At 36.2% G+C, this 24753-nt stretch overlaps 1 protein-coding gene across 12 annotated transcripts in view; it reads left to right on the top strand.

Moving 5' to 3' along the window:
- CCDC171 (coiled-coil domain containing 171) overlaps positions 1-24753 on the top strand; it is a 509668-nt gene that overhangs the window by 414267 nt on the left and 70648 nt on the right. The window contains exon 26 of one of the 12 annotated variants that reach the window (XM_072655997.1): positions 9740-11517. The exons of the other annotated variants lie outside the window; for them this stretch is intronic. Coding sequence (XP_072512098.1) covers positions 9740-9778 — 39 coding nt within the window. The 3' untranslated portion in view covers positions 9779-11517. Of the gene's footprint in view, positions 1-9739; positions 11518-24753 lie in introns of those variants that run through there. 12 annotated transcript variants of the gene reach the window in all.

Below are 24753 nucleotides of genomic sequence, written 5' to 3'. Positions count from 1 at the left end.
CCACGGGCTCCACTGCCCCTTCTGCCTCCCCAGGGCTGGAGTTAGACCTTGCTCCTCTGTCATAGAGGTCGAGCAAGCTTTTTATACTAACCTTTCAAGTTGTCCTTGGTGTTTTGGAGTTGAGAAGTGTAGGAACCACCACAGCTGCCAGTGATTCAGGCCCCTGAGGTCTGCTCTATCCTCATCTGTGCCTGGTGCAGCTCATGCTAGACTGTGCTCTGCTCACAGGCTGGTGAGATAGATGCTTCCTGTTGTCCTTCTAGGTTATCTTGGGCTGGTGATTTGTTTCACTCTTTCATTTTGTGAGTTCTGTAGCTCTAGAATTTATTTAGAGTCATTACTTTAAAAAAATACTATTTCATTCCCCCCCATTGCTTGTAAACACAATTTTTTTTGCATTTTTTTTGTTTTGAGTTCCAAATTCTATCCATCTTTCCCTCATTTCCCTTCTCCCTGAGATAATAAGCAATCTGATATGGGTTATACATGTGCAATCATGTAAAACATTTCCATATTAGATATTTTGTGGAAGAAAACTTCAACATATGAAAGAAAGTGAAAAACAGTACACTCCAGTGTGTACTCAAATTCCATCAATTCTTTTTCTGGAGGTGGGTAGCCTTTTTACATTATGAGTCTTTTAGGATTGTCTTGGATCATTGTTTTCTGAGAATAGCTAAATCATTCACACTTGTTCATTATACAATATTATTGTTACTGTTTAGAATGCTCTCCTGGTTCTGCTCACTTCATTCTGCATCAGTTCATGTAAATCTTTTCAGGTTTTTCTGAAAGCATCCTGTTTGTGATTTCTTGTAGCACAATGATTTTCCATCACAGTCATATGGCACGACTTGTTCAGCCATTTCTTAATTGATGAGCATCACCTCAATTTCCAATTCTTTACTAAAACAAAAAGAGCTGCTATGAATATTTATGTAGAAATAGTTCATTTTTGGGGGGAGGAGCCAAGAGGGCAGAGTAAAAGGATAGATGGGATCTAGCTCTCTCCCCATAGCCCTGAAAATACCTGTAAAAGTGACTATAAACAAATTCTAGAGCAGGAGAAGCCACAAAATGACAGAGTGAAACAGATTTCCAGCCCAAGACAGCCTGGAAGGCTGACAGGAAGGGTCTATCTCATCAGTCTTGGAGCAGAGCACAGCCCAGCATGGTCTGTGTAACATGGAGAGGACTGGAGCAGGCTTCAGAGTTCTGAATCATGGGTAGCTGCTACAGTTGTCAGATTTCTCAACCCACAGATGCCAAAGACAGCTTCAAAATTCAGGAAGAAAGCTCTTTCACCTGTGTGAGAGGGGAACATGGTCCAACTCCAGCCCCAGTCCCAGGGTGGCTGCAGCAGCTGCCACTCCTGGAGCTCTCAACCTACAGACCCTGGGGGAATTGAGTGGCTGATCTGGGTCTCAGTTCTGGGATGAGAAGTGCTGGTGTGGCAGAGGTGGTGGTGGCTGTAGAAAGGGAATCCTACTCACAACTCCAGGGCAAAAAAAGAGTACTTTTGGTTGCACACAGACCAGAGCACAAGCCAGCAGAGGAATAAATTCGTCTCCCTTGATTGTGCCACCTTGGAGGAACTGAGAACTTATAGGTCCCTAGAGATATCTCAGAGAACAGCTGCACAAAACCTCAGAAGCCTGGGGTAATATTCTCTACACTTGACAAAGGACTTAAAAGTCAAGTAATTGGCTGAGAAAAATGCCCAAAAAATGGAAAAAATAAGACTATAAAAGGTTACTTTCTTGGTGAAATGGTTTTTTCTCCCATCCTTTCGGATGAGAAAGAGCAAAGTATAAAATTAGAGGAAGACAGCAAGGACAAGGCTTTTGCATACAAAGTTGCCCCCCCAAAATGTAATAGTCTCAGGCCATGGAAGAGCTCAAAAAAAATTTTGAAAATTATGTAAGAGAACTGGAAGAAAAATTGGGAAGAGAAATGAGAGCCATGCAAAAAAACATGAAAAGTGAATCAACAGCTTGCTAAAGAAGACCCCCCAAAATGCTGAAGAAAATAACAACTTTAAAAATAGGCTAACCCAAATGAAAAAAGAGGTCTAAAAAGCCAATGGGGAGAAGAATGCTTTAAAAATAAGAATGGGTCAAATGGAAAAGGGGGTTCAAAAGCTCACTGAAGAAAATAGTTCTTTAAGCATTGGAATAGAGCAGATGGAAGCTAATGACTTTATGAGAAACCAAGAGATTATAAAATAAAACCAAAAGAATGAAAAAATAGAGAACAATGTGAAATATCTCATTGGAAGAACAACTGACCTGGAAAATAGATCCAGGAGAGTTAATTTAAACATTTAAAACCTTGATGAATCAAAGAGCCTAGACATCATCTTCTAAGAAATTATCAAGGAAAACTCCCCTGATATTCTGGAAACAGAGGGTAAACTAGAAATGGAAAGAATTCACCAATAATCTTCTGAAAGAGATCCCAAGAGGAAAACTCCTAGGAATATTGTAGCTCAATTCCAGAGTTCCCAGGTCAAGGAAATAAGTGGGCCTTACTCTTGTAGGATTTGGCTTAAGGAAGGAATAACAGACACTCAATAGGATATTGAAATCTGTTCTACCCTGCAGGAAAGCATGGGAGAAGGGCATAGGAGAGGGAAGATAATGGAAGGGACAGCGCATTGGGGAAAGGGATAAGCAGAAGCAAACATTTTTGTGGGAGGACTAGTCAAGGGAGAGAATGAAATAAATAGAGGACAGGATAGGATAGAGGAAAATGTGGTTAATCTTTTGCAACACAACTATTATGGAAGTGTTTTACATGGCTACACATATATTGAATTGCTTGTTTTCTCAATGAGGGTGGATGGGGAAGGAGGGAGAGAATATGGAACTCAAAACTTTAATAATGAGTGTTAAAAATTGTTTCATCATGCAAATGGAAAATAAAATGTACAGGCAGTGAGGTATAGAAATCTATTTTGCCATACAGGAAAATAGAGGGGAGGAGGATGGAAGAAGGGGGGTAATAGAAGGGAGTGCAGACTGGAGGAAGCAGTGAATGGGGCACATGCTCTCCTGGGATGAGGGGTGGGGAGAGATGGAGAGAAAATTTTGAACTCAAGTTCTTGTGAAAGTGAATGTTGAGAACTGAAAAATAAATAAATTATATATTTTTAAAAAAACCAAAAAAACCCAAATAGTCCATTTTCTCATGTTTTAAAAATATTTCTTTGGGATACAGACCTAGTAGTAGTAGTATTGGATCAAAGGGTAGGCACAGTTTTATAGCCCTTTGGGCATAGTTCCAAATTGCTCTCCAGAATGATTGGATTAGTTCACAACTCTACTAACAGTGCATTAGTGTCCCAGTTTTCCCATATTCCCTCCAACATTTATTCTTTTCCTTTTCTGTCATATTAGCCACTCTTATAGATGTGTGGTGGTACCTCAGAGTTTTAAAATTTGCATTGCTCTAATCAGTGGTGATTCAGAGAACTTTTTATAAAACTATAGTTAGCTGTGATTTCTTTGTGTGAAAACTGCCTATTAATGTCCTTTAACCATTTATTAATTAGGTAATGACTTACAATCTTATAAATTTGACCCAGTTCTCTGTATTTTTGAGAAATGAGACCTTTATCAGAGATACTTGATGTAAAATCCTTCCCCCTCCACCCCAGTTTTCTGCTTTCCTTCTAATTTGGGTTGCATTAGCATTGTTTGTGGAAGACCTTTTTAATTTATCACAATCAAAACTACCCATTTTACATCTTGTAATGCTCTTTAAATATATTGTTTGGTAATACATTCTTCCCCTTACCCAAGTATCACACTTTTAAAGAATAATTAGCACCATTTCTTCACAAATTGTTCTAAAAAATTGAGAAGCACCCTACCAGAATCCTTTTATGAGATGATATGGTCCTTGATGCCTTAACCATGGAAAGATTAAATACAGAAGGAAAACTACAGACCGATATTATTAATGAACATTGATTCAAGAATTTTAAACAAAATATTTTTAGACTTCAGTGATTTATCCAAGAAGCATTCCTTATGACCACATGTAATTTATACAACCATGTGATCATCTCAGTACATGTACTTCGAAAAAGTACTTTTAATGCAAAAATCCTTTCAAACTCTAGGCACAGAGGGACCTTTTAAAAATATCAGTAAAAAGAGCATCTATCTAAAACCAAATGCAAGTATCATGTGTAATAGATACACTAGAATCTTTCCCTGCAAATATGAAAGTAAAGCAAAGATGCTCCTTTCCCCACTATTATTTTATATCATTCTGGAAATGCTAGAGACAGCAACAAGACAAGAAAAAGAAAAAACAGATTAAGAAGAGATTTAACTGTCTCTACTTGCTGATGGTATGGTGATGTACTTGGAAAATCGCATGGAATAAGCAAAGATAATAATCTAGACAATATCTTCAGCAATTTTTCAGGCTACAAAATAAATTCTTAAAAAATTCCAACATTTCGATACAGTAACGAAACTCAAGAAGCAAAAATAAAAATGGAACTCTCATTCCAAATAACTACAAAATGCATAAAATATCTGAGAATCAATCTACCAAAGCACTTAAAAAATTATAGATTCAATTACAAAATCTTAAGGAAATAAAGAACAACTTAAATAGCTGGACTGCTATTCAGTGTTGGGCAAATGACAATACTAGCAAACTTAATTTATATTTTAATGCTCTGTCAAATTGCCAAGGGAACACTTCATAGAACTTTATAAAATAATAACAGACTTCATTTGGAAAAACAAAAGATCTAGAATATCAAGAGAAATGATGAAAAGAAATAGGGATGAAAAGGAAATGGTACTACAAGACCTTAAACTATATTATAAAGCAGCAGTCATCAAAATGATATGGTGTCAGTTAAAATGTAGAGATATAGATCAATATAACTGACTAGGAAAGGGAGAATTAGAAACAATGGAACTTAACTCAGTGTTGGATAAAGTGGAAAACATAAATTATCTTGGAAAAAACTTCCTGTTTGATCAAAATAGCTATGAATATTAGAAAGCAGTCTGGCACAAATTAGGTTTTGTCCAACACCTTAAACAATATTCTATAATACTTTAAAAATAGTTATATGACCTTAATATTAAAAATCATAGTATAAAATTAGAAAAGAAATAGATCTTATAGCTTTCACAGCTATGGGTTGGTCATGCATTTTTAAGCATGTATTTTAAAAAGAAATAGAGGTAATTATGAAAGGTAACTTTGATTATATGAAACCAAAAAGCTTCTTTACAGACAAAATTAATGCACCTGGAATAAGAAGGGAAGTGGTCAAATGGGGAAAAAATTCTCTAAAAAATTTCTCTGCTAAGGATTTGTTATCCAAAATATATAAACAATTTACATGCACACAAAAACACTCTTTCTCCAGCTATTCCCAGTAGATAAATGGTCAAAGAATATGCTCAAAAGAAAAATTGCAGAGTATTTGCAGCTATAAGAAAAAATGCTTCTTATAGCCTATGTGGCAAAAAGTGACAATACTTAGTGTTGGAGGGGTTGTGAAATTATAGACATGCCTAATTCATTGTTATAGAATTTTCAGATGGTAAAACCATTTTGGAAAGCAAATAAAGTGTTAAAAATCCATACTGTTTGAACTGAAGACCATTTTACTAGGCTTTTATTTATCAGTTATAATTCCCCAAAGAAACTTTTGATATGAAGAAAATTCTACATATACACCAAAATATTTGTGGAAGCACTTTTTGTAATATCAAAGAACTGGAAAAAAGATAGTTGCTCAATGACTGTGCAATGGCTGAACAAGTTATGGTACATGAACATGATGGAATATCACCATGCTTTAAGAAATGATGTATGTGATGAATACAGAGATACATAGAACGATCTATACGAGCTGATAAAGAGTGAAGAAAACAGAGCCAAGAAAGCAAAACACACAATAACTACAATGCAAATTGGAAAGAAGAACCACACACCAAAAATTCAAAAGTCAATATAACAAAATTGTAAAGATCAAGAAAACTCAAATGAAGAGATATGAGAAGATATCCCTAGCCCACTCTTCTGTGGAAGTGGAAGGTCCAAAGGTGTTATGCATTATACATGTTTTTTGACTTTTTCAATGTATTGATCAGGTCTGCTTTTCTTTTTTTAAAAAAATACTATTTATTACATGGAATGACTCTCTTATTGGGAAGGGGGAAGAATCCTTGAAATAACTATGATTATTTAAGAAAATTCATTAACAACTTATTTCCAAAAATGTATACCAATATAGCAAAAGACTATATTGGTATATAGTTGAACAGCAGACTGTTCATCTGTCATCCTTTGCTCTTAAGTACATGACCAGCCTACCTCATTTTCTGGTCCAGTATCTCTGATATCTTTTACACCATTTTGTGATGCAGTTTGGTCTTGATAATATGCTGTAGCCAAAATATATCCACCCTTATGCCTTTCCATTGTTTTAGGGTAACTCATAATTTTGATTTTATGGAGATGATGTTATTCTCTCTTAGTCACAGAAGATAGAGCATCATTGGATAGAGCATTATTGAAACAATATCAGTGTAAAAAAGATGGATTTTTGTTTCAGAAAAGCTTGCATTTATCATGCTGTTTAGCTTGCTTTCCATTTTCATTGTTTCTTGATGGTAGGGACTTCCTTTTTGTCTTTTATTCCTGGCACACAGCACCTGTATTGTTGTTTTTGTGGTTGCTCTTTTTCAGCTATTTCTAACTCTTTGTGACCCCTTTTGGGGTTTTCTTGGCAAAGATATTGTAGTGGTTTGCCATTTCCTTCTCCAGCTCATTTTCTAGATGAGGAACTGATGCTAACATGGTTAAGTGACTTAGCCAGGGTTACATAACTAGTAAGTGTCAGAGTAGATTTGAATTTAGAACGATGAGTCTTCCTAACTTCAGTGTACATCTTTAGTAGGTTCTTAACAAATATTTGTTGAATTGAATTATTTATCAGTAATACTTCCTCAGAATGTATGATATTTAAACTCTGGGATCGTCATTATTTTACACATTTCCATTTAGTGCCTACTATGTGCATAACACTTTGATGGTATTAGAATAAGAAACACAGTTTAGATAAGACACAATCTTTGTCCTCAAGAAACTTGTCTATTTTCTAAACTGGCACTTGATATTGTTGTTCATTCTTGTCCTACTCTTCATGACCCCATGGATCATACTGTCCTTGGGGTCTTCTTGGCAAAGATGCTACAATGGTTTGCCATTTCCTTCTCCAGTAGACTAAGGCACACAGAAGTTAAGTGAGTTGCCCAGATTCACACAGATAGTGCCTGAGGCTAGATTTGAAAGCTTAGTGCTTTATCCACTCAGCTACCTACCTGCTTCCTAAATTGGCACTAGTGATTTTAAAATCATGCTATAGTTTTAGTTAGAAGTGATTCCCCGCTTTGCCCACTAATTAAAATAATTCCCATTATTATAATTTCATGTCTATATACTACGGTTTCCAGTCAGTACATTTTCTCTTTACTTTTTGTCAATTTTATTGTTCCATTTAATTTTTGCCTAAAGAATTATTTCCTTCTTTTTTTTTTATATTTTCATTTCATTGAGCTTTCTTTGCATGTAGGATTATTAGTGAACACCACCGACCTAGAAATTGGAGTTAGGATCCTTATCCTGGTGTTAAATAGTTTCATATGGGACAAGAGGGCAGAACATTTTAGAGAACTGATTTTAGTTCTTAGCAAATTTAAGTTGTATTTGCCTTGGTTGAATGGACTCTAAAGTTTTAGAATCTAAACAAGAAATAAAATAAACAATATTTTTATGAAAGTCTGCTGCACAAACAGCTCTGTCGAATACAGTTTCCCATGAGGCCCTTTCTCATACTTGAAAAGCTGCTATATTTATATCCTTCAAAGATGGTGCCAGCAAAATTTTTTGAGTGATGGGACAACTTGAGTTCAGTGCCATTCCAAATGTCAAGAAAAGGAAAATGATTTTAATTTTCTTCTCCTATAAAACATCAGACATTTTTCCTAGATATAGTAGTACTTATCATCAATAAATGCTATGTTTTTAAACAATATTCTACATATGTTGTTTTTTTTTTATCATCTACATTTCCCAATGTATCCCTTCTGCCTTTTCCTCTCAGAGGTTCATAGCATAGCAAAGTATAAAAAAAGAGAAAAGGAAGCAGTTCATCAAAACTAACATTAAAAAAAAAGACTAAAATTATCTACAATGTACTACTTCTGTATTTCTCCACCTTTGCAAAGAAATGAGGGGGGTGATGTCTTCTCAGCTGTTTTTTTAGGGGTACTAAGCTAGATAATTACAATTTCACTTCATTAGCTTTCGTTTCTTAAAATCGTTCTCTCCCTTTCTATTTTTGTCATTGTGTTTACTCAACTTTGTGTCAGTTCATAGAAGTCTTTCTCTGCTTCTCTGTATTTTTCATACTCATTCTTTCTTTTCACCCAGTAATATTCTATTACATTCATGTAAAGCTACTTGTTTAGTCATTCCCAATTATTAGACATTTTGTTTCCAATTCTCCTCTACTACAAAAAATGGTGCTATAAATATTTTATATTGGGCTTCTCTTTTTCATTGATCTTAACATATATGGTTAGAAATGAAATCTCTGGGTCAAGCTGTATAGACATTTTAGTCACTTTCATCACATAATTCCAAATTGATTTTGAGAATGATTGAACCAGTTCATAGCACCACCAATAATGCATTAGTGTCCTATTCTTTCTACTAGTTCTCTGATACTGACTATTCCCATCTCATATTATATATATAGCAACATTCTTTGTGTGAGGTGAAGCCTAAGCTATTCCTACGCTTCCTTATGCTCTTAATTAATTGAGATATGGTTTTTATTCTTACACATTCCTATTTCCTATATATCTGAGAAATTTAAAGTAATGATTCCTGGGTGGAGCTAAGATGGCAGAGTGGAAAGATGGACCTACTCTAGCTCTCTCGCCATAACCCATAAAATACCTGAAAAAATGACCCTAAACAAATTCTAGAGCACCATAAGCCACAAAATGACAGAGTGAAAGAGATTTCCAGCCCAAGACAGCCTGGAAGGCCAAAAGGAAAGGTCTATCCCACCAGTCTCAGAGTGGAGTGGAGTGCAGCCCAGCCCTGGCTTGCAGCATGGACAGGACTGGAGCAGGCTTCAGGGCGTAGACTCACGGGCAGCAGCTGTGGTTCTCAGTTTTCTCAACCCAAAATTACCTAAGACAGCTTCAAAGGTCAGTATGAAAGCCCTTTCACCTGGGTGAGAGGGGAGTGCCATCTGGCCCTGGCACCAGGGCAGGAGCAGCCACTGTGGCAGCAGCATCCAATTTTTAGACCTCTTGGCATAAAGATCCTGAGCAAATTGAACAGCTGATCTGGGTCTCAGTTCTGAGTAGTGGTCTTGGGCTGAGGAGGAGCACTGGTCTGGTGGAGCTGGTGGTGACTGTGGAGAGGGAATCCTACTCACAGATCCTGGGCAGAAAAGAGTGCTTATCATTCCTCACAGACCAGGAAAGGAGTAAACACCTCTCCTTCAATTGTGCCAGCTTGGAGGAACTGAGAAATTACAGGTCCCTAGAGTATACCCTCCTCTTGACAAAGGACTCAAAAGTCAGGTAACTGACTGGGAAAATGCCCAAAAAAGGGGGGAAAATGACTATAGAAGGTTACATTCTTGGAGAACATGTATTTTCTTCCATCCTTTTAGATGAAGAAGAGCAAAGAATACCATCAGAAGAAGGCATAAAAATCAAGGCTTCCGCATCCAAAACCTCCAGAAAAATATGGAATGGTCTGAGGCCATGGAAGAGCTCGAAAAGGATTTTGAAAATCAAGTAAGAGAAGTGGAGGAAAAATTGGGAAGAGAAATGAGAGTAATGCAAGAAAATCATGAAAAGCAGGTCAAGAGCTTGGTAAAGGAGACCCAAAAAAATGCTGAACAAAGCAACACTTTTAAAAATAGACTAACGCAAATGGCAAAAGAGGTCTAAAAAACCAATGAGGAGAAGAGTGCTTTAAAAAGCAGGATTTTCCACATGAAAAAGGAAGTTCAAAAGCTCACTGTAGAAAATAGTTCTTTAGAAACTAGAATGGAGCAGATGGAAGCTAATGACTTTATGAGACACCAAGAAATTACAAATCAAAACCAAAAGAATGAAAAAATAGAAGACATTGTGAAATATGTCATTGGAAAAACAGCTGACCTGGAAAATAGATCCAGAAGAGACAATTTAAAAATTATTGGTCTCCCTGAAAACCATGATCAAAAAAAAGAGCCTAGACATCATCTTCTAAGAAATTATCAAGGAAAACTTCCCTGATATTCTAGAAACAGAGGGTAAAATAGAAATGGAAAGAATTTACCAATCACTTCCTGAAAGAGATCCCAAGAGGAAAACCCCTAGGAATATTGCAGCCAAATTCCAGAGTTCCCAGGTCAAGGAGAAAATATTTCAAGCAGCCAGAAAGAAACAATTCAAGTGTGGTGGAAATATAATCAGGGTAACAGAGGATTTAGCAGTTTCAACACCAAGGTGTCAAAGGGCTTGGAATATGATATTCCAGGATTCAAAGGAGCTAGGATTAAAACCAAGAATCACCTACCCAGAAAAACTGAGTATAATACATCGGGGGAAAAAATGAAATTTCAATGAAATAGAGGACTTCCAACCATTTTTGTTGAAAAGACCAGAGCTGAATAGAAAATTTGACTTTCAAATACAAGAATCAAGACAAACATGAAAAGGTAAACAGGAAAAGAGAAGACTTATGGAACTCATTAAAGTTGAACTGTGTATATTCCTACATGGAAAGATATTATTTGTAACTCATTAGACCTTTTTCAATATTAGAGTACTTAGAGGAAATACACATGCACACACATATGTAGATGTGTATGGGTATGTATATATGTATGTGTATATTATATATGTGTAGGTATGTATATGTACATGGGTGTATGTGTGTATATATATATGTAAATACATATATATACATACACATAGACAGAGGGCACATGGTGAGCTGAATATGAAGGCATAATACCTAAAAATTAAAATTTACTGTTGAATGGAATGTACTAGGAGTAAGAGATAGGGAGAGGTAGAATGTAGGAGATCACCTCATATAAAAGAGGGAAGAAAGAGCTTTACAATGGAAGGGAAGAGGGGAGAGATGAAAGAAAATAATTGAGCCTTACCATCATGGGATTTGACTTAAGGAGGGAATAATACACACTCAGTTGGATATGGAAATCTCTTTTACTGTGCAGTAAGGCAAGGGATAAGGGGATAGGAGAGGGAAGATAATAGAAAGCACAACAAATTGGGGAAAGGGATAATTAGAAGCAAACACTGTTGTGGGAGAACAGGTTAAGGGAGAGAACAGTATAAATAAAGGGCAGGATAGGACAAAGGGAAATGTGGTTAGTCTTTTACAACATAAATATTATGGAAGTGCTTTGCATTGTTACACATGTATGACCTATATTGAATTGCTTTTTTTCTCAGTGAGGATGGGTGGGAAGGGAGGAAGAGAATGTGGAACTCAAAACTTTAAGAATGATTGTTAAAAATTATTTTAGCATGCAACTGGAAATTAAGTTATACAGGCAGTGGAGTATGGAAATCTATTTTGCCCTACAGGAAAATTGAGGGGAAGGGGGATGGAAGAAGGGTGGGTAATAGAAGGGAGGACAGACTGGAGGAAGGGGTGGATGGGTACATGCTGTTCTGGGGTGGGGGATGGGGAGAGATGGGGAGAAAATTTTGAATTCCAATTCTTGTGGAAGTGAATATTAAGAACTGAAAAATTAACAAACTATATATTAAAAAAGATAAAAAATATTTATTCCCCCCTCCCCAATTGACTTCTTCCTTGCTTATCCTAATGCACTAATTTTGTTTGGTGAAAATCTTTACAATTTCATATAATCAAACTAATTTTGTTTTTTGTAATTCTATCCATTATTTGGTTAAAAAATATGTGTCCTATGGTCTAGGTCTACCTAGGCCTATGGTCTACCTAGTTTCTTTTTTGTTTTTTTGGAATTTTAAATTTCTAATCTCTAATGAACTCAGAGTTGATTCACCTTCTATCAACAGAATGATACATTTACACGTTCAGGGCTATGTCACTTCCATTTCCCAAAGTCCATGATTAACTACTTCTTTTCTAATTTTTTTGTGTGACTATTAATATTTAGGTCATGTATGTAGTTTGAGGTTATTATCATATATTATGTAATATACATTTTCTGCTAGACTACTTTCCATTTTTCCCATCAATTCTTGCCAAACAAATAGTTTTATCCTAAGTAATTCATGTTTTGGAATTTAATGAATTTAATTACTTAAGGATTATTGAATTCCTTTTTTTCTGTTTCTTCTTTGTAGTCTCTTGCATTTACCTACTTTTGTATTTTTTAAACTAATACTAAATGGTTTTGATGAGTACTAGTTTATAATATAGTGTGAAGTCTGGAAGTGTTTCTGCCTTCATTGCTATTTTTTCATCACATATTTTTTTTAATATTCTAGGCCCTTTTTTTCTCTAAATGAATTTGTTATCATTTTAAACTATTCTGAGATCAGATTGTCACCATATGATTGCCTATTCTGTTGGCCCTACCCCAGAGTCTTCTCCATACCAAGTCTGGAAAGGAATCTTCTTTGATAAATGCTAAATACTCCTCCTTGCTGATTCAATTTCCATTCTTCTTGTACTTACTCCCTTCTGTGTAGTTGGTCTCCCAGTTCATCACAGAATACCTCCCCTCCTGTTATGAGATTGTACCTTAAGGGGAGGACCTTGAATGATCTCATCACATACTTCCTTAACAGACCTTTTTCCAGTCACTGGTACTCTATCAAAATTAATTTCTTCAATGATTAACATACTGGCACCCCCTTATTCTGTGCCTCGCACATAGTAAGTACTTAATAAATGTTTTTAACTGACACTGTAAAGTACCTCCTTAGTCGGTTGATTTGTGTGGCATTAATATTCTCATTTTTATTTTACTGAGTCATCCCATCTTTGAGCATGGAGCATACCCCAAGTTTTTAAAGTTGTTCTTTATTTCTTTAAAGAACATTTTGTAATAGTATCTATGCAGGTTTTGAGTTGCTTCAGTACATTGACATCCTTGTAAGTGGATATATTTTGCCATTTTTGGATTATTATTTCCCTTTCTGTTATTCCCTCATGCATTTTATTATTGCTAGCTAGAAATGCTGTTGTTTTTGTGGACTTCATTTTGTATCCTGCCACCTTACTGAAGCTTTTGATTTTTTTCTGGTTATTAATATGACTTATTTTTTGCTAATTCTCTGGAATGTTCTTAAATAAATCATCATGCTATCAGCAAATAGAGTAGTTGTATCTCATCTTTGCCTGTGTTTCTGCTGTTAGTTTCTTTGTCATATCTTAGTGCTATTCCTATTTCTGGAACTATGTCAAATAATACAAAGGCATCATTGCATTTTTTTGGGGGGTGGTTTAAGGGGAAAGGGAAATACCTGATTTTCCACTAGTTATACATAATATTAGTTTGTGTTTTTTGACATACTTTGTATTAAAAAGATTTTATGACTTCACTTTATATCACCACAAATGAGAGTTGTACCTTACCAAATAATTTTTCCTCATTTTAAAAATATAATTAAGTTGTTGATAATAGTGAGTGATTTTTTGGATAAATTACTATTGTTGATTTGTCAAAAATATATATAAAATTTTAAAAATTAATATCCATTAATGATATTACCATATTTTTTTCTTTTCTTTCTCCTTTGCTAGTTTAGTTAAGAGGTGATAGTAATCTGATAAATAGGAATTTCATATTATTTTCTTTCTGTCTTTCCGAAAATAATTTGCTTAGTATAGTATTTCACTGTTCTTTAAAACTTTGATAGAATTCTCCTGTAAAGGCATATGAACTATGTGGTGTTTTATTTTTTTTTTAACATTGGTAGTTCTTTCCAGCAAAGGGTGTACGTTTTTATTGCCCTCTGTCCAATAAAACTTTTCACTGCTCCACAGAATGGTTAAATAAGTTTACAACTCCACCAACAGTGCATTAATGTCTCATTTTAACCACATCCCCTCCAACATTTGTCATTTACCTTTGCTATCGTATTGTCACCTAATAAATACGAGATAGTACCTCAGAATTGTTTTAATTTGTATTTCTCTAATCAGTAGTGACAGTATTTTTCCATATGGCTATAGATAGCTTTGATTACTTCATCAGAAAACTGATCATTTGATCATTTATCAAGTTGGGAATGGTTCTCATTTTTATAAATCTGACTCAGTTCTCCATATGTTTGAGAAATGAGACCTTTAACAGAGAAACTTGCTTCAAAAATTTTTTCACAGTTTTTATTGCTAACTGTAGTTCCCTCCATTCTACTTCCCCACTGCTTATTCTATTCTCTCTCCTTTTACCCTGTTTCTCTTCAAAAGTGTTTTGCTTCTGTCTACTCCCTCTCCCAATTTGCCCTCCCTTCTAGGGCTCCCCTTCTCTACTCACCTTCCCCCCTACTTTCCTGTAGGGTAATATGAATTTTTTTGCCCAGTTGGGTGTATATGTTATTCCTTCTTTGAGCCAACTTTAATGAGAATAGATTCACTCACTCCCCCTCATCTCCCCACTCATCCTCTCTACTGTAAAAGCTTTTCTTGTCTCTTTTATGTGAGATAATTTACCCCATTCTACCTCTCCTTTTTAATTTCTTCTAGTACATTCCTCTCTCTCCCCCCTTAATTTTATTTTTTTAGCTTTCATCCCTTCATATTCAACTTACACCTATGCCCTCTGTCTATATGTACCCCTAACTACCCTAATAATTAGAAAGGTCTTATGAATTACAAATATCACTTTCCTATGTAGAAATATAAAGTTTAGTGTTATTATTATATTATTGTTATAATCCCTTATAATTTTTCTTTCTTGTTTACTTTTTTATGCTTCTCTTTAGTCTTATATTTGTAAGTCAAATTTTCTATTCATCCCTGTTCTTTTCTGAAGAATGCTTGAAAGTCCTCTATCTCATTGAATCCCCTACCCTCCCCCTCAAAGTTTTATACTCAGTTTTTCTCAGTAAGTGATTCTTGGTTATAATCCTAGCTACTTTGCCCTCTGGAGTATCATATTCCAGCCCTCTGATCCTTTAATGTAGAAGTTGCTAAGTATCATGCTATCCTGACTGTGGCTCCATGATAACTGAATTGTTCCTTCCTGACTGCTTGGAATATTTTCTCCTTGACCTGGGAGCTCTGGAATTTGGCTATAATACTCCTGTCAGTTTTCATTTTGAAATCTCAAGAGGTGGTTGGTAGATTCCTTCAATTTTATTTTACTTTCTGATACTAGAATAGTGGTGCAGCTTTCCTTTATAATTTCTTGAAAGATGATTTTTTTTTTTGTTCATGGCTTTCACGTAGTCCCATGATTTTTAAATGATCTCATGTCCAGGTCCATTGTTTTTCCGGTGAGATATTTCACATTGTCTTCTATTTTTTCCTTCTTTTTCTTTTGTGCTATTTTTCTTGATTTCTTATAAAGTCATTAGCTCCATTTGCTCTAATTTTTAAGAAATTATTTTCTTTGGTGGTTTTTTGGAGCTCCTTTTCCATTTGGCCAATTCTGCCGTATAAGGCATTCTTTTCCCCATTGGCTTTTCAGACCACTTTTAACATTTGACTTGGTCTGTTTTTTAACCTGTTATTTTCTTCAGTATTTTTTGTATTGCCTTTATCAAGCTGTTGACGTATTTTTCATGATTTTCTTGCCTCACTCTCATTTCTCTTCTCAATTTTCCCTCTACTTCTATTACTTGATTTTCAGAATCCTTTTTGAATTCTTCCATGGCATGACACAAATTCGTATTTTCTTTGGAGGCTTTGGTTGTCGGAGCTTTGACTTTGTTGCCTGCTTCTGGTTGTATGTTTTGATCTTCCTTGTCACCAAAATAAGATTCTGTAGTCTGATTCTTTCCCCCCATTTGCTCTTTTCCCTAGTCACCTACTTGACGTTTGAGCTCTTCATTAAAATAGGGCTCTGCTTCTGGGATGGAGGGTGTACTGTCCCAAGCTTCAGGGTTTTTGTGCAGCTGTTTTCAGAGATACTTCTAGGGACCTGTAAATTTTCAGTTCTTCCAAGGCGCTATGATCAAAGGAGAGATGTTTATTCCTCTCCTGGTCTGTGCTCTGGTCTGTGAGTGACCACACTCTTTTTGCACTGAAATTGAGGGTTCTGTCTCCAGTGCTACCACAAGCTCTGCTATTCCAGTGCTCCTCCTCACCGCCGGACTACAACTCAGATCCACACATGAGTAAAGCAGCAGAGTCCTACCTCAGTGTTAGCAAAACACCTTTGTAATCTCCTCATTGGTTCTTTGACTCCATTACCATCTGTGGACTGAGACCTCTGGAAGCAACTGCTACTGCTGATGCTGCTGATTCAGTTACTCCCAAGGCCTGCTCCTGGTTTTTTGAGGCTGGGCCTGTGCTCCACTCTCACCCAGATATGACAGACCTTTCCTGGTGATCTTCCAAGTTGTCCTTGGCAACTGTGGGCTGAGACGTCTGCAAACTACCACTACTGCCAGTGATTTAATCACCTCAATACCTGCTCCAGGTTTGCTGCAACATGGTCTATGATGGCTTGTCCTGTGTTAGACTGCTACTCATTCACCTTGGGTGCAACAAAATTTTCCTTCCAACCTTCCAAGTTGTCATGGGCTGGAAATTTATTTCACTCTGTCTTTTTGTGGGTTCTGCTGCTCTTGAATTTATTTAGAGTACTTTTAATTTATTTAGAGTATTTTCAGGAACTTGAGGAAGAAGTCAGGCAAGTCCCTGACTTTACTCTGACATCTTGGTTCCACTCCATCACATTTATTCTTTAAGATTAGGTTATTTAGTCTCCAATTAATTTTTAATCTGTCTTATATATTCCTTTATTAAATGCCACCTCTATCACATTATCTTAAATGTTGCATTTAATAGTTCTACTTTTCTTCATTTGATCATATGGTTTTTGTGCCCTAATATATGGTCAGTTTTTTTAAAGTGCCATGTACTCAGAAAAACATATATTCCTTCTATTCCCATTCAGTATTCTCCAAATGGCTATCATATCTAGCTTATTTAAGATTCTGTTTATCTCCTTGGCTTCTTTCTTATTCATTTTTTGGTTAGATTTATCCAATTCTGAGAGGGGAAGGTTGAAGTCCTCCACTGTTATAATTTTGCTATCTATTTCCACTTGTAATTCATTTACCTTTACTTTTATAAATTTTGATGCTATAGTATTTGGTGAATATATGTTAAGTGTTGGTACCATTTCATTGTCTATGCTATGTTTTAGCATATTTTCCCTCTTTATCTCTTTTAATTAAATCTGTTTTAGCTTTTACTTTTTCTGGGATCATGATTGCTACCCCTGCTTTTTTTTTTTTTTTACATCAGCTGAAGCCTAATAAATTCTACTAGCCCTTGAAGAGCCAAGATGGTGGAGTAGAAAGATGGATCTGTAGAAGTTCCCCCCCCCCATATAGCCCATAAAATACCTGTAAAAATGACTCTAAACAAATTCTAGAGCAGCAAAAGCCACAAAAAAGCAGAGTGAAACAAATTTTCAGCCCAAGACAGCCTGGAAGGCCAAAAAGAAAGGTCTATCGCATCAGGCTCAGAGTGGAGCACAGCCCAGCTTGGGCCGTGTGACTCAGGAGGGATGGGACCAGAGCAGGCTTCAGGGCACCACCGGCAGCAGCAGTTCCCAGATTGCTCAACCCATAAACGCCAAAGACAGCTTCAAAGGTCAGCAAGAAAGCTCTTTCACCTGGGTGAGAAGGGAACATGATCTGGATCCACTGGCAGCAGCCACTGCAGCAGCAGCGTCCATTTTTGGAGCCCTTGGCTTAAAGAGCCTGGGGGAATTGAGCAGCTGATCTGGGTCTCCACCCAGAGTGGCGGCCCTGGGGTGAGGAGGAGCACTGGCCTGATAGAGCTAGTGGAGGCTCCAGAGAGGGAATCCTACTCTGGAGAGGGAATCCTACTCACAGATCCTGGGCAGAAAAGAGTGCTTGTGGTTGCTCCCAGACCAGAGTGCAGGCCAGGAGTGGAGTAAACTCCTCTTGCTTGATTGTGCCACCTTGGAGGAACTGAGAACTTACAGGTCCCCAGAGTACACCTTCCTCTTGACAAAGGATGCAAAAGTCAAGTAATTGGCTGGGAAAATGCCCCCAAAAGGGAAAAAATATAAGACTATAGAAGGCTACTTTCATGGTGAACAGGTATTTTCTTCCATCCTTTTGAATGAGGAAAAACAAAGCATACCATCAGAGGAAGACCTAAAAATCAAGGCTTCTGCATCCAAAATCTCCAAAATAAATATGCAATGGTCTCAAGCCATGGAAGAGCTCAAAAAGGATTTTGAAAATCAAATAAGAGAGGTGGAGAAAAAATTGGGAAGAGAAATGAGAGCAATGCAAGAAAATCATGAAAAGCAGGTCAAGAGCTTGCTAAAGGAGACCCAAAAAATGCTGAAGAAAATAACACCTTTAAAAATAGGCTAACTCAATTGGCAAAAGAGGTCCAGAAAAGCCAATGAGGAGAAGAATGCTTTAAATAGCAGAATTAGCCAAATCAAAAAGGAGGTTCAAAAACTCACTGATAGTTCTTTAAAAATTAGAATGGAGCAAATGGAAGCTAATCACTTTATGAGAAACCAAGAAATTATAAAACAAAACCAAAATAATGAAAAAATAGAAGACATTGTGAAATATCTCATTGGAAAAACAGCTGACCTGGAAAATAGATCCAGGAGAGACAATTTAAAAATTATTGGTCTGCCTGAAAACCATGATCAAAAAAAGAGCCTAGACATCACCTTCTAAGAAATATCAAGGAAAACTTCCCTGATATTCTAGAAACAGAGGGTAAAATAGAAATGAAAAGAATTCACCGATCACCTCCTGAAAGAGATCCCAAGAGGAAAACTCCTAGGAATATTGCAGCCAAATTCCAGAGTTCCCAGGTCAAGGAGAAAATATTACAAGCAGCCAGAAGGAAACGATTCAAGTATGGAGGAAATAAAATCAGGATAACATGGGATTTAGCAGCTTCTATACCAACGTGTCAAATAGCTAGGAATATGATATTCCAGGGTTCAAAGGACCTAGGATTAAAACCAAGAATCACCTACCCAGAAAAACTGAGTGTAATACTTAAGGGGAAAAAAATGAAATTTCAGTGAAATAAAGGATTTTCAAGCATTTTTGTTGAAAAGGCCAGAGCTGAATAGAAAATTTGACTTTCAAATACAAGAATCAAGACAAACATGAAAAGGTAAACAGGAAAGAGAATCCTTATGGAACTCATTAAATTGAACTTTTTACATTCCTACATGGAAATATGTTATTTATAAGTCATTAGACCTTTTTCAGTATTAGGATAGTTAGGGGGGAATATTATATATACATATATATATATATATACATATGTAGGTGGGTATGGGTATGTATGTATGTATGTGTATATTATATATGTGTAGCTATGTATATGTACATGGGTATATGTGTGTATATGTATATATATGCACATAGAGGGCACATGATGAGCTGAATATGATTGGATAATACCTAAAAAAATAAAATTTACTGTTGAATGGAATGTACTAGGAGTAAGAGAAACTGAGAAGTAGAATGTAGCAGATCACGTCATATAAAAGATGGAAGAAAGAGCTTTTACAATGGAAGGGAAGAGGGGGAGATGAAAGAAAATAATTGAGCCTTACTCTCATGGGATTTGGCTTAAGGAGGTAATGACACACTCATTTGGATATGGAAATCTATTTTACTGTGCAGTAAGGCAAGGGATAAGGGGATAGGAGAGGGAAGATAATAGAAGGGATAGCAAATTGGGAAAGGGATAATCAGAAGCAAACTCTATTGTGGGAGGACAAGTCAAGGGAGGGAATGATATAAATGAAGGACAGCATAGGCAAAGGGAAATGTGGTTAGTGTTTTACAACGTAAGTATTATGGAAGTGCTTTGCATTTTTACACATGTATGATCTATATTGAATTGCTTATTTTCTCAGTGATTGTCAGTGGGGAGAGAGGGAGAGAATATGAAACTCAAAGCTTTAAGAATGAATATTAAAAATTATTTTAGCAGGTAACTGGAAATTGTTATACAGGCAATGGACTATAGAAATCTATTTTGCCCTACAGAAAAATAGAGGGGAAGGGGGATGGAAGAAGGGTGGGTAATAGAAGGGAGAACAGACTGGATAAAGGAATGAATGAGGTGCATGCTGTCCTGAGGTGGGGGATGGGGAGAGATGGGGAGGAAATTTTGAATTCAAATTCTTGTGGAAGTGAATGTTAAGAACTGAAAATAAATGAGCTATACATTAAAATAACAAAGAAAATTCCTGCAGAGAGAGAGAGAGAGAGAGAGAGAGAGAGAGTGCCTTTTTTCCAGGTTTATTTTTTTCTAAGCTGTCATTTTCTATTTCTTTATCAGATTAAAACAGAATCATAAAATATTATTGTGATATTAATACTCTGGCCCAATTTCTAACCCACTGTAGAAATTCTCTCTGTGTCATACTTAATAGTTGGTCATCCTGCCTCATTCATCCAATGATAGTAATGAGGGACAGGTGTTCAATACCTCACAAAACATTATTGCATATTTTATATTATTAAAAATCCAATTTTGTGTTTATCTTTGAGAATGGAGGGTCTCACTTTATGTTTGCATCCCAGAACTTGACAGAGTGTTTTAAACACGTTAGTCATTTAGTAAATATTGAATCAAATCATTTTGAGATCAAACCTGCTTCCATGTAACTTCATACCACTATTCTTAATTTTGACTTCAGGTCTATAATGTATAAGTCAAATTGTTCTTCCAAAATGACAGGTTTCCAAATATTTGATTGCACTGCTCATTACTTTCTTTAGCAGGTAAATAGCTCTGATTCCTCATAGGTCATAGTTTCCAGACACTTTCATCATCCTGATAATCTTATGTGGATAAGATGCTAGACCTGGAGTTAGGAAGACCTGAGTCAAATTCTGCCAAGACACTTACTGGCTATGTGACCCTGAACAGGGCATTTAACCTCTGTTTATCTCGGTGTTTTTCATCTGTAAAATGGCATTAATACTAGCACCTACTTTACAGAGTTGTTATATTATGAGGATCAAATGAAATAATAAGTACTTAGCACAGTCCTTGACATGTAGGAGACAGTTGAGTGGCTCAGTGGATAAAACACTGAACTTAGAATCAGGAAGATCTAAGTTCAAATCTGGCCTCAGACACTTAGCTGTATGATCCTATTCTAGTCACTTAACCTCTCTTTGCCTTAGTCCACTGGAGAACAAAATGGCAAGCCACTGTAGTATGTTTGCCAAGAATCCCTTAAGGACACTCCTGGCATGATATGGTCCATGGGATCACAAAGATTTGAACATGACTAAACAACTAACAGCAACATATATAAATATATAAATGATAGCTATTATTATCATATATACGTATGCATATACATATATATATATATTGCTTCACAAACCTTAAAATGCTATTTAAATGTTATGTTCTTCCTTCCTTTTCAAAGAGGACTGTGACACCAGAGAAATGATGACATGACTTGCAATTGACTTTGTTTTGAGTGAGGGAAGGCTGTGCAAGTTCATAAATGTTAGAAGGAGGAGGAATAATTAACAAGGTCCTCCTGTCTTCATCTTCCCTCTCCTCCTCCTTTTCATACTCTACCACTACTGCTACCACCACCACGGACACTACTACTATTTCTCCTCCTCTCCCTACTCTCTGGAATGCCTGTAACCTTTCTTCATATATAGTGTCTAAAATGAAATACAAGTGTAATTTGATATTTATATTTATCTAAAAGTTACTTCATTTAGCAAGAAAAGGGTACCAATATAAAATAGTCAATTGTAGTTAGTGGAATGAGTACTGAATTGGTGGAAAAGGACTTCAGTTAGAATCCTGGTTCTGCAATGTACTACCTGTATGACCTTAGGCAATTCACGTACCTTTCTGGGCTTCAGTTTCCTCATCTGGAAAATGAGAGGATTGGACTAAATGCTCTCTAAGGTACATTCCAGTTCTAGTTCTATGATCCTGTGAACCTGTGATATTGGGTCATTAGAGTATGTGTCCGTTTGCACGTGGGTATGTGTATAGTCCTTTCATTTAAACTACCAAATTTTTAAGAGGTAAATATGTTGTAGTTTTCTCACCACTTTGCGTGACCATATTGTTTATCAGATCCAACATGAAATCAAACAAAATAATTAAATTCTTCAACTGAGATCATTTTCATTGTTTTCCATATGTAGTATCTGAGATTTAGTATAATTTTCATTGCTATTCATAGGACCCATAATTTAGCCTTGAGGATACTTCTTAATATCTGAGCAGTAATATATGCTATATTGCCAAGGCAACGTTCATCAAATGAATGCATTTTGGCAAGTCCCTGGAAGAGAAAACTCTGAAGTGATATATGAAGAGGGTAAATCTCTAGATACCTTATCTATAGCAATGCACAAATTCAAGGATTACCAGTAACTTTGGAGAAATTTGCGTAGTGACACCAGGGGCGACTATGAATATGCTGGCGTAATTCTGAATCACAAAGTATAATAGACTTTCCATATAGAAGGCAGAAGAAAAACATTTATTCAAACTCCAGAAAGCCAAACCCCAGCACCAGAAAGCCAGATTCATCATAGTAACAAAGAAGTCTATACACATTATCAGGCCTTCCCACAAACAAACACAATCCTAGCTGCCTGCTTCCTCTATTCTTCCCAGCTCTTACTAGTCTAACCAACTGCCTATCAGCTCTGCTCCAGCTCTTCCTCTTCCTGTTCCTCCCTTCCTGTTCCATCTCTGCCTGTTCTGCCTATTCAGCAAACTCCTCTCACCACAAGGTTCATGTGATCCAAATCCATGTGACTTAAGCAGGTCACATAGGCCTATTAATGAATGGGAAAGATCTTCCCATTTAAATTACTGTTACATGTGCATACTCCCTTCAAGGATATATATAACATCTTCCTTCCCTTACATGCTATGAAGCCATAATTAAATCAGTGCTGCCATAATTATAAAAGTATGTCAGTCAACTCCCCTGTGCCCTTATTCACCATCCCATTTACTTTCTAAACCAAAACATCCTTCTCCAGGTACCACTCCTCTCTATGTTTGTTTCCTTCATTAGAATGTATGCTCTTTGAGGGCAAATACTGTTATCATTGTGTATCTGTATTATCCTACCACCACTACTATCATCTACTTAATATAATACTTTGCACATAGTAAACACTTAAATGCTTTTCATTCATTCATTCTTATCTAAATACTTCCAGGTAAGCCTTAAACACAAGATCTAGAACTACAACACAGTATTTGTTGCAGAATATTAGCTATGAAGCTTCCTAGAGTCTCATTCCTTTTTATGTAGGAAACATTTACTTGAAAGTCAATTTTCTTTTACAGTTACATTTTAATAATTGAAAATTTTTCTTATGTTCTTGAACCTTTGTATCTAATTTACTCATACATGTACTTTTAGGAATCAGACTTCATTTCAAAGATATATTTCATATATCTTGCAGTCTCTGTCCCAAGTCTACCTTGACTCATCATTCTCTTTTACCCCATTATGTCCAAATCAGTGGTCAAATTCTGTCTTTTCTACCTTTGAAATATGTGTTATATATTCCTTTCAGCCCTCTGACCCTGCCACCACCCTCTTGCTGGTCTTCATCACCTTACACCTGGGCTATTGCAATAACTTTTTGTCTCTGTGCCTTGTCTCTCTCCAGTCCCATCTATCCTCCACCCAGGTGATCATGTCACAGTCATGTCACAGTCATGTTCCCTCCCTTCCCCACTCATTAATACCCAGTGGCTCTTCTTTATCTCCAAGATGAATTATAAACTTTCCTGCTTGGTTTTTAAATGCCTTCATAACTTTTCCCCTTCCTGCTTTTCTAGTCTTTCTACACTTCCCTTCACATACTCTCTGATCCAGCAACACTGGCCTCTTTATTGCTCCTTGCACACAATGCTCCATCTCCTGATTCTGATTTTTTCTATCCATTCCTGGAATTCCCTCACTCCTCATCTCTTTCTCCTTATTTCCCTAGTTCCTTCAGCTCTGAGTTAAAATTCTACCTTCTGAGATGGAGGACTTTTCACATTCTCCTTAATCTTTTTCCGTCTGAGACTATCCCCAGTTTATTCTGTATATGTCTTTGCACATTGATGTTCCCATTTTGCCATAAGCTCTTAACAGAGAGCAAGAATCATTCTCTCTGACCCCTTAGCTTTTCTTGTGTCCCCAATGCTTAACATAGTGCCTTGTAAATAATATGTTAGTTGATTATGAATATGATTTCATTTCATCTGTAGCATTTGGGACCTCTATATATCCCTGTAACCTCCTTAAGAAAAAAAATTAGGATTTAGTATTATTTGTCTAAAGCAACCACATCTAGTCATTAAGTTGCTTCCATGTTTTTCTATTTGTAAAAATTCTTTTTACAAAGTAAAAAACTTAATTTTAAGTTAAAAAGCACGTGTTAAATGAAATTTCTTCTATATTTTATTCTCTCATTCTTTTATTAACTGATAAACACTATAATTTATCTCTCATAT

This window comes from Notamacropus eugenii, chromosome 1, assembly GCF_028372415.1.
Source record: "Notamacropus eugenii isolate mMacEug1 chromosome 1, mMacEug1.pri_v2, whole genome shotgun sequence".
Classification (NCBI taxonomy): Eukaryota; Metazoa; Chordata; class Mammalia; order Diprotodontia; family Macropodidae; genus Notamacropus; species Notamacropus eugenii.
This window is presented reverse-complemented; position numbering and strand designations above follow the sequence as displayed.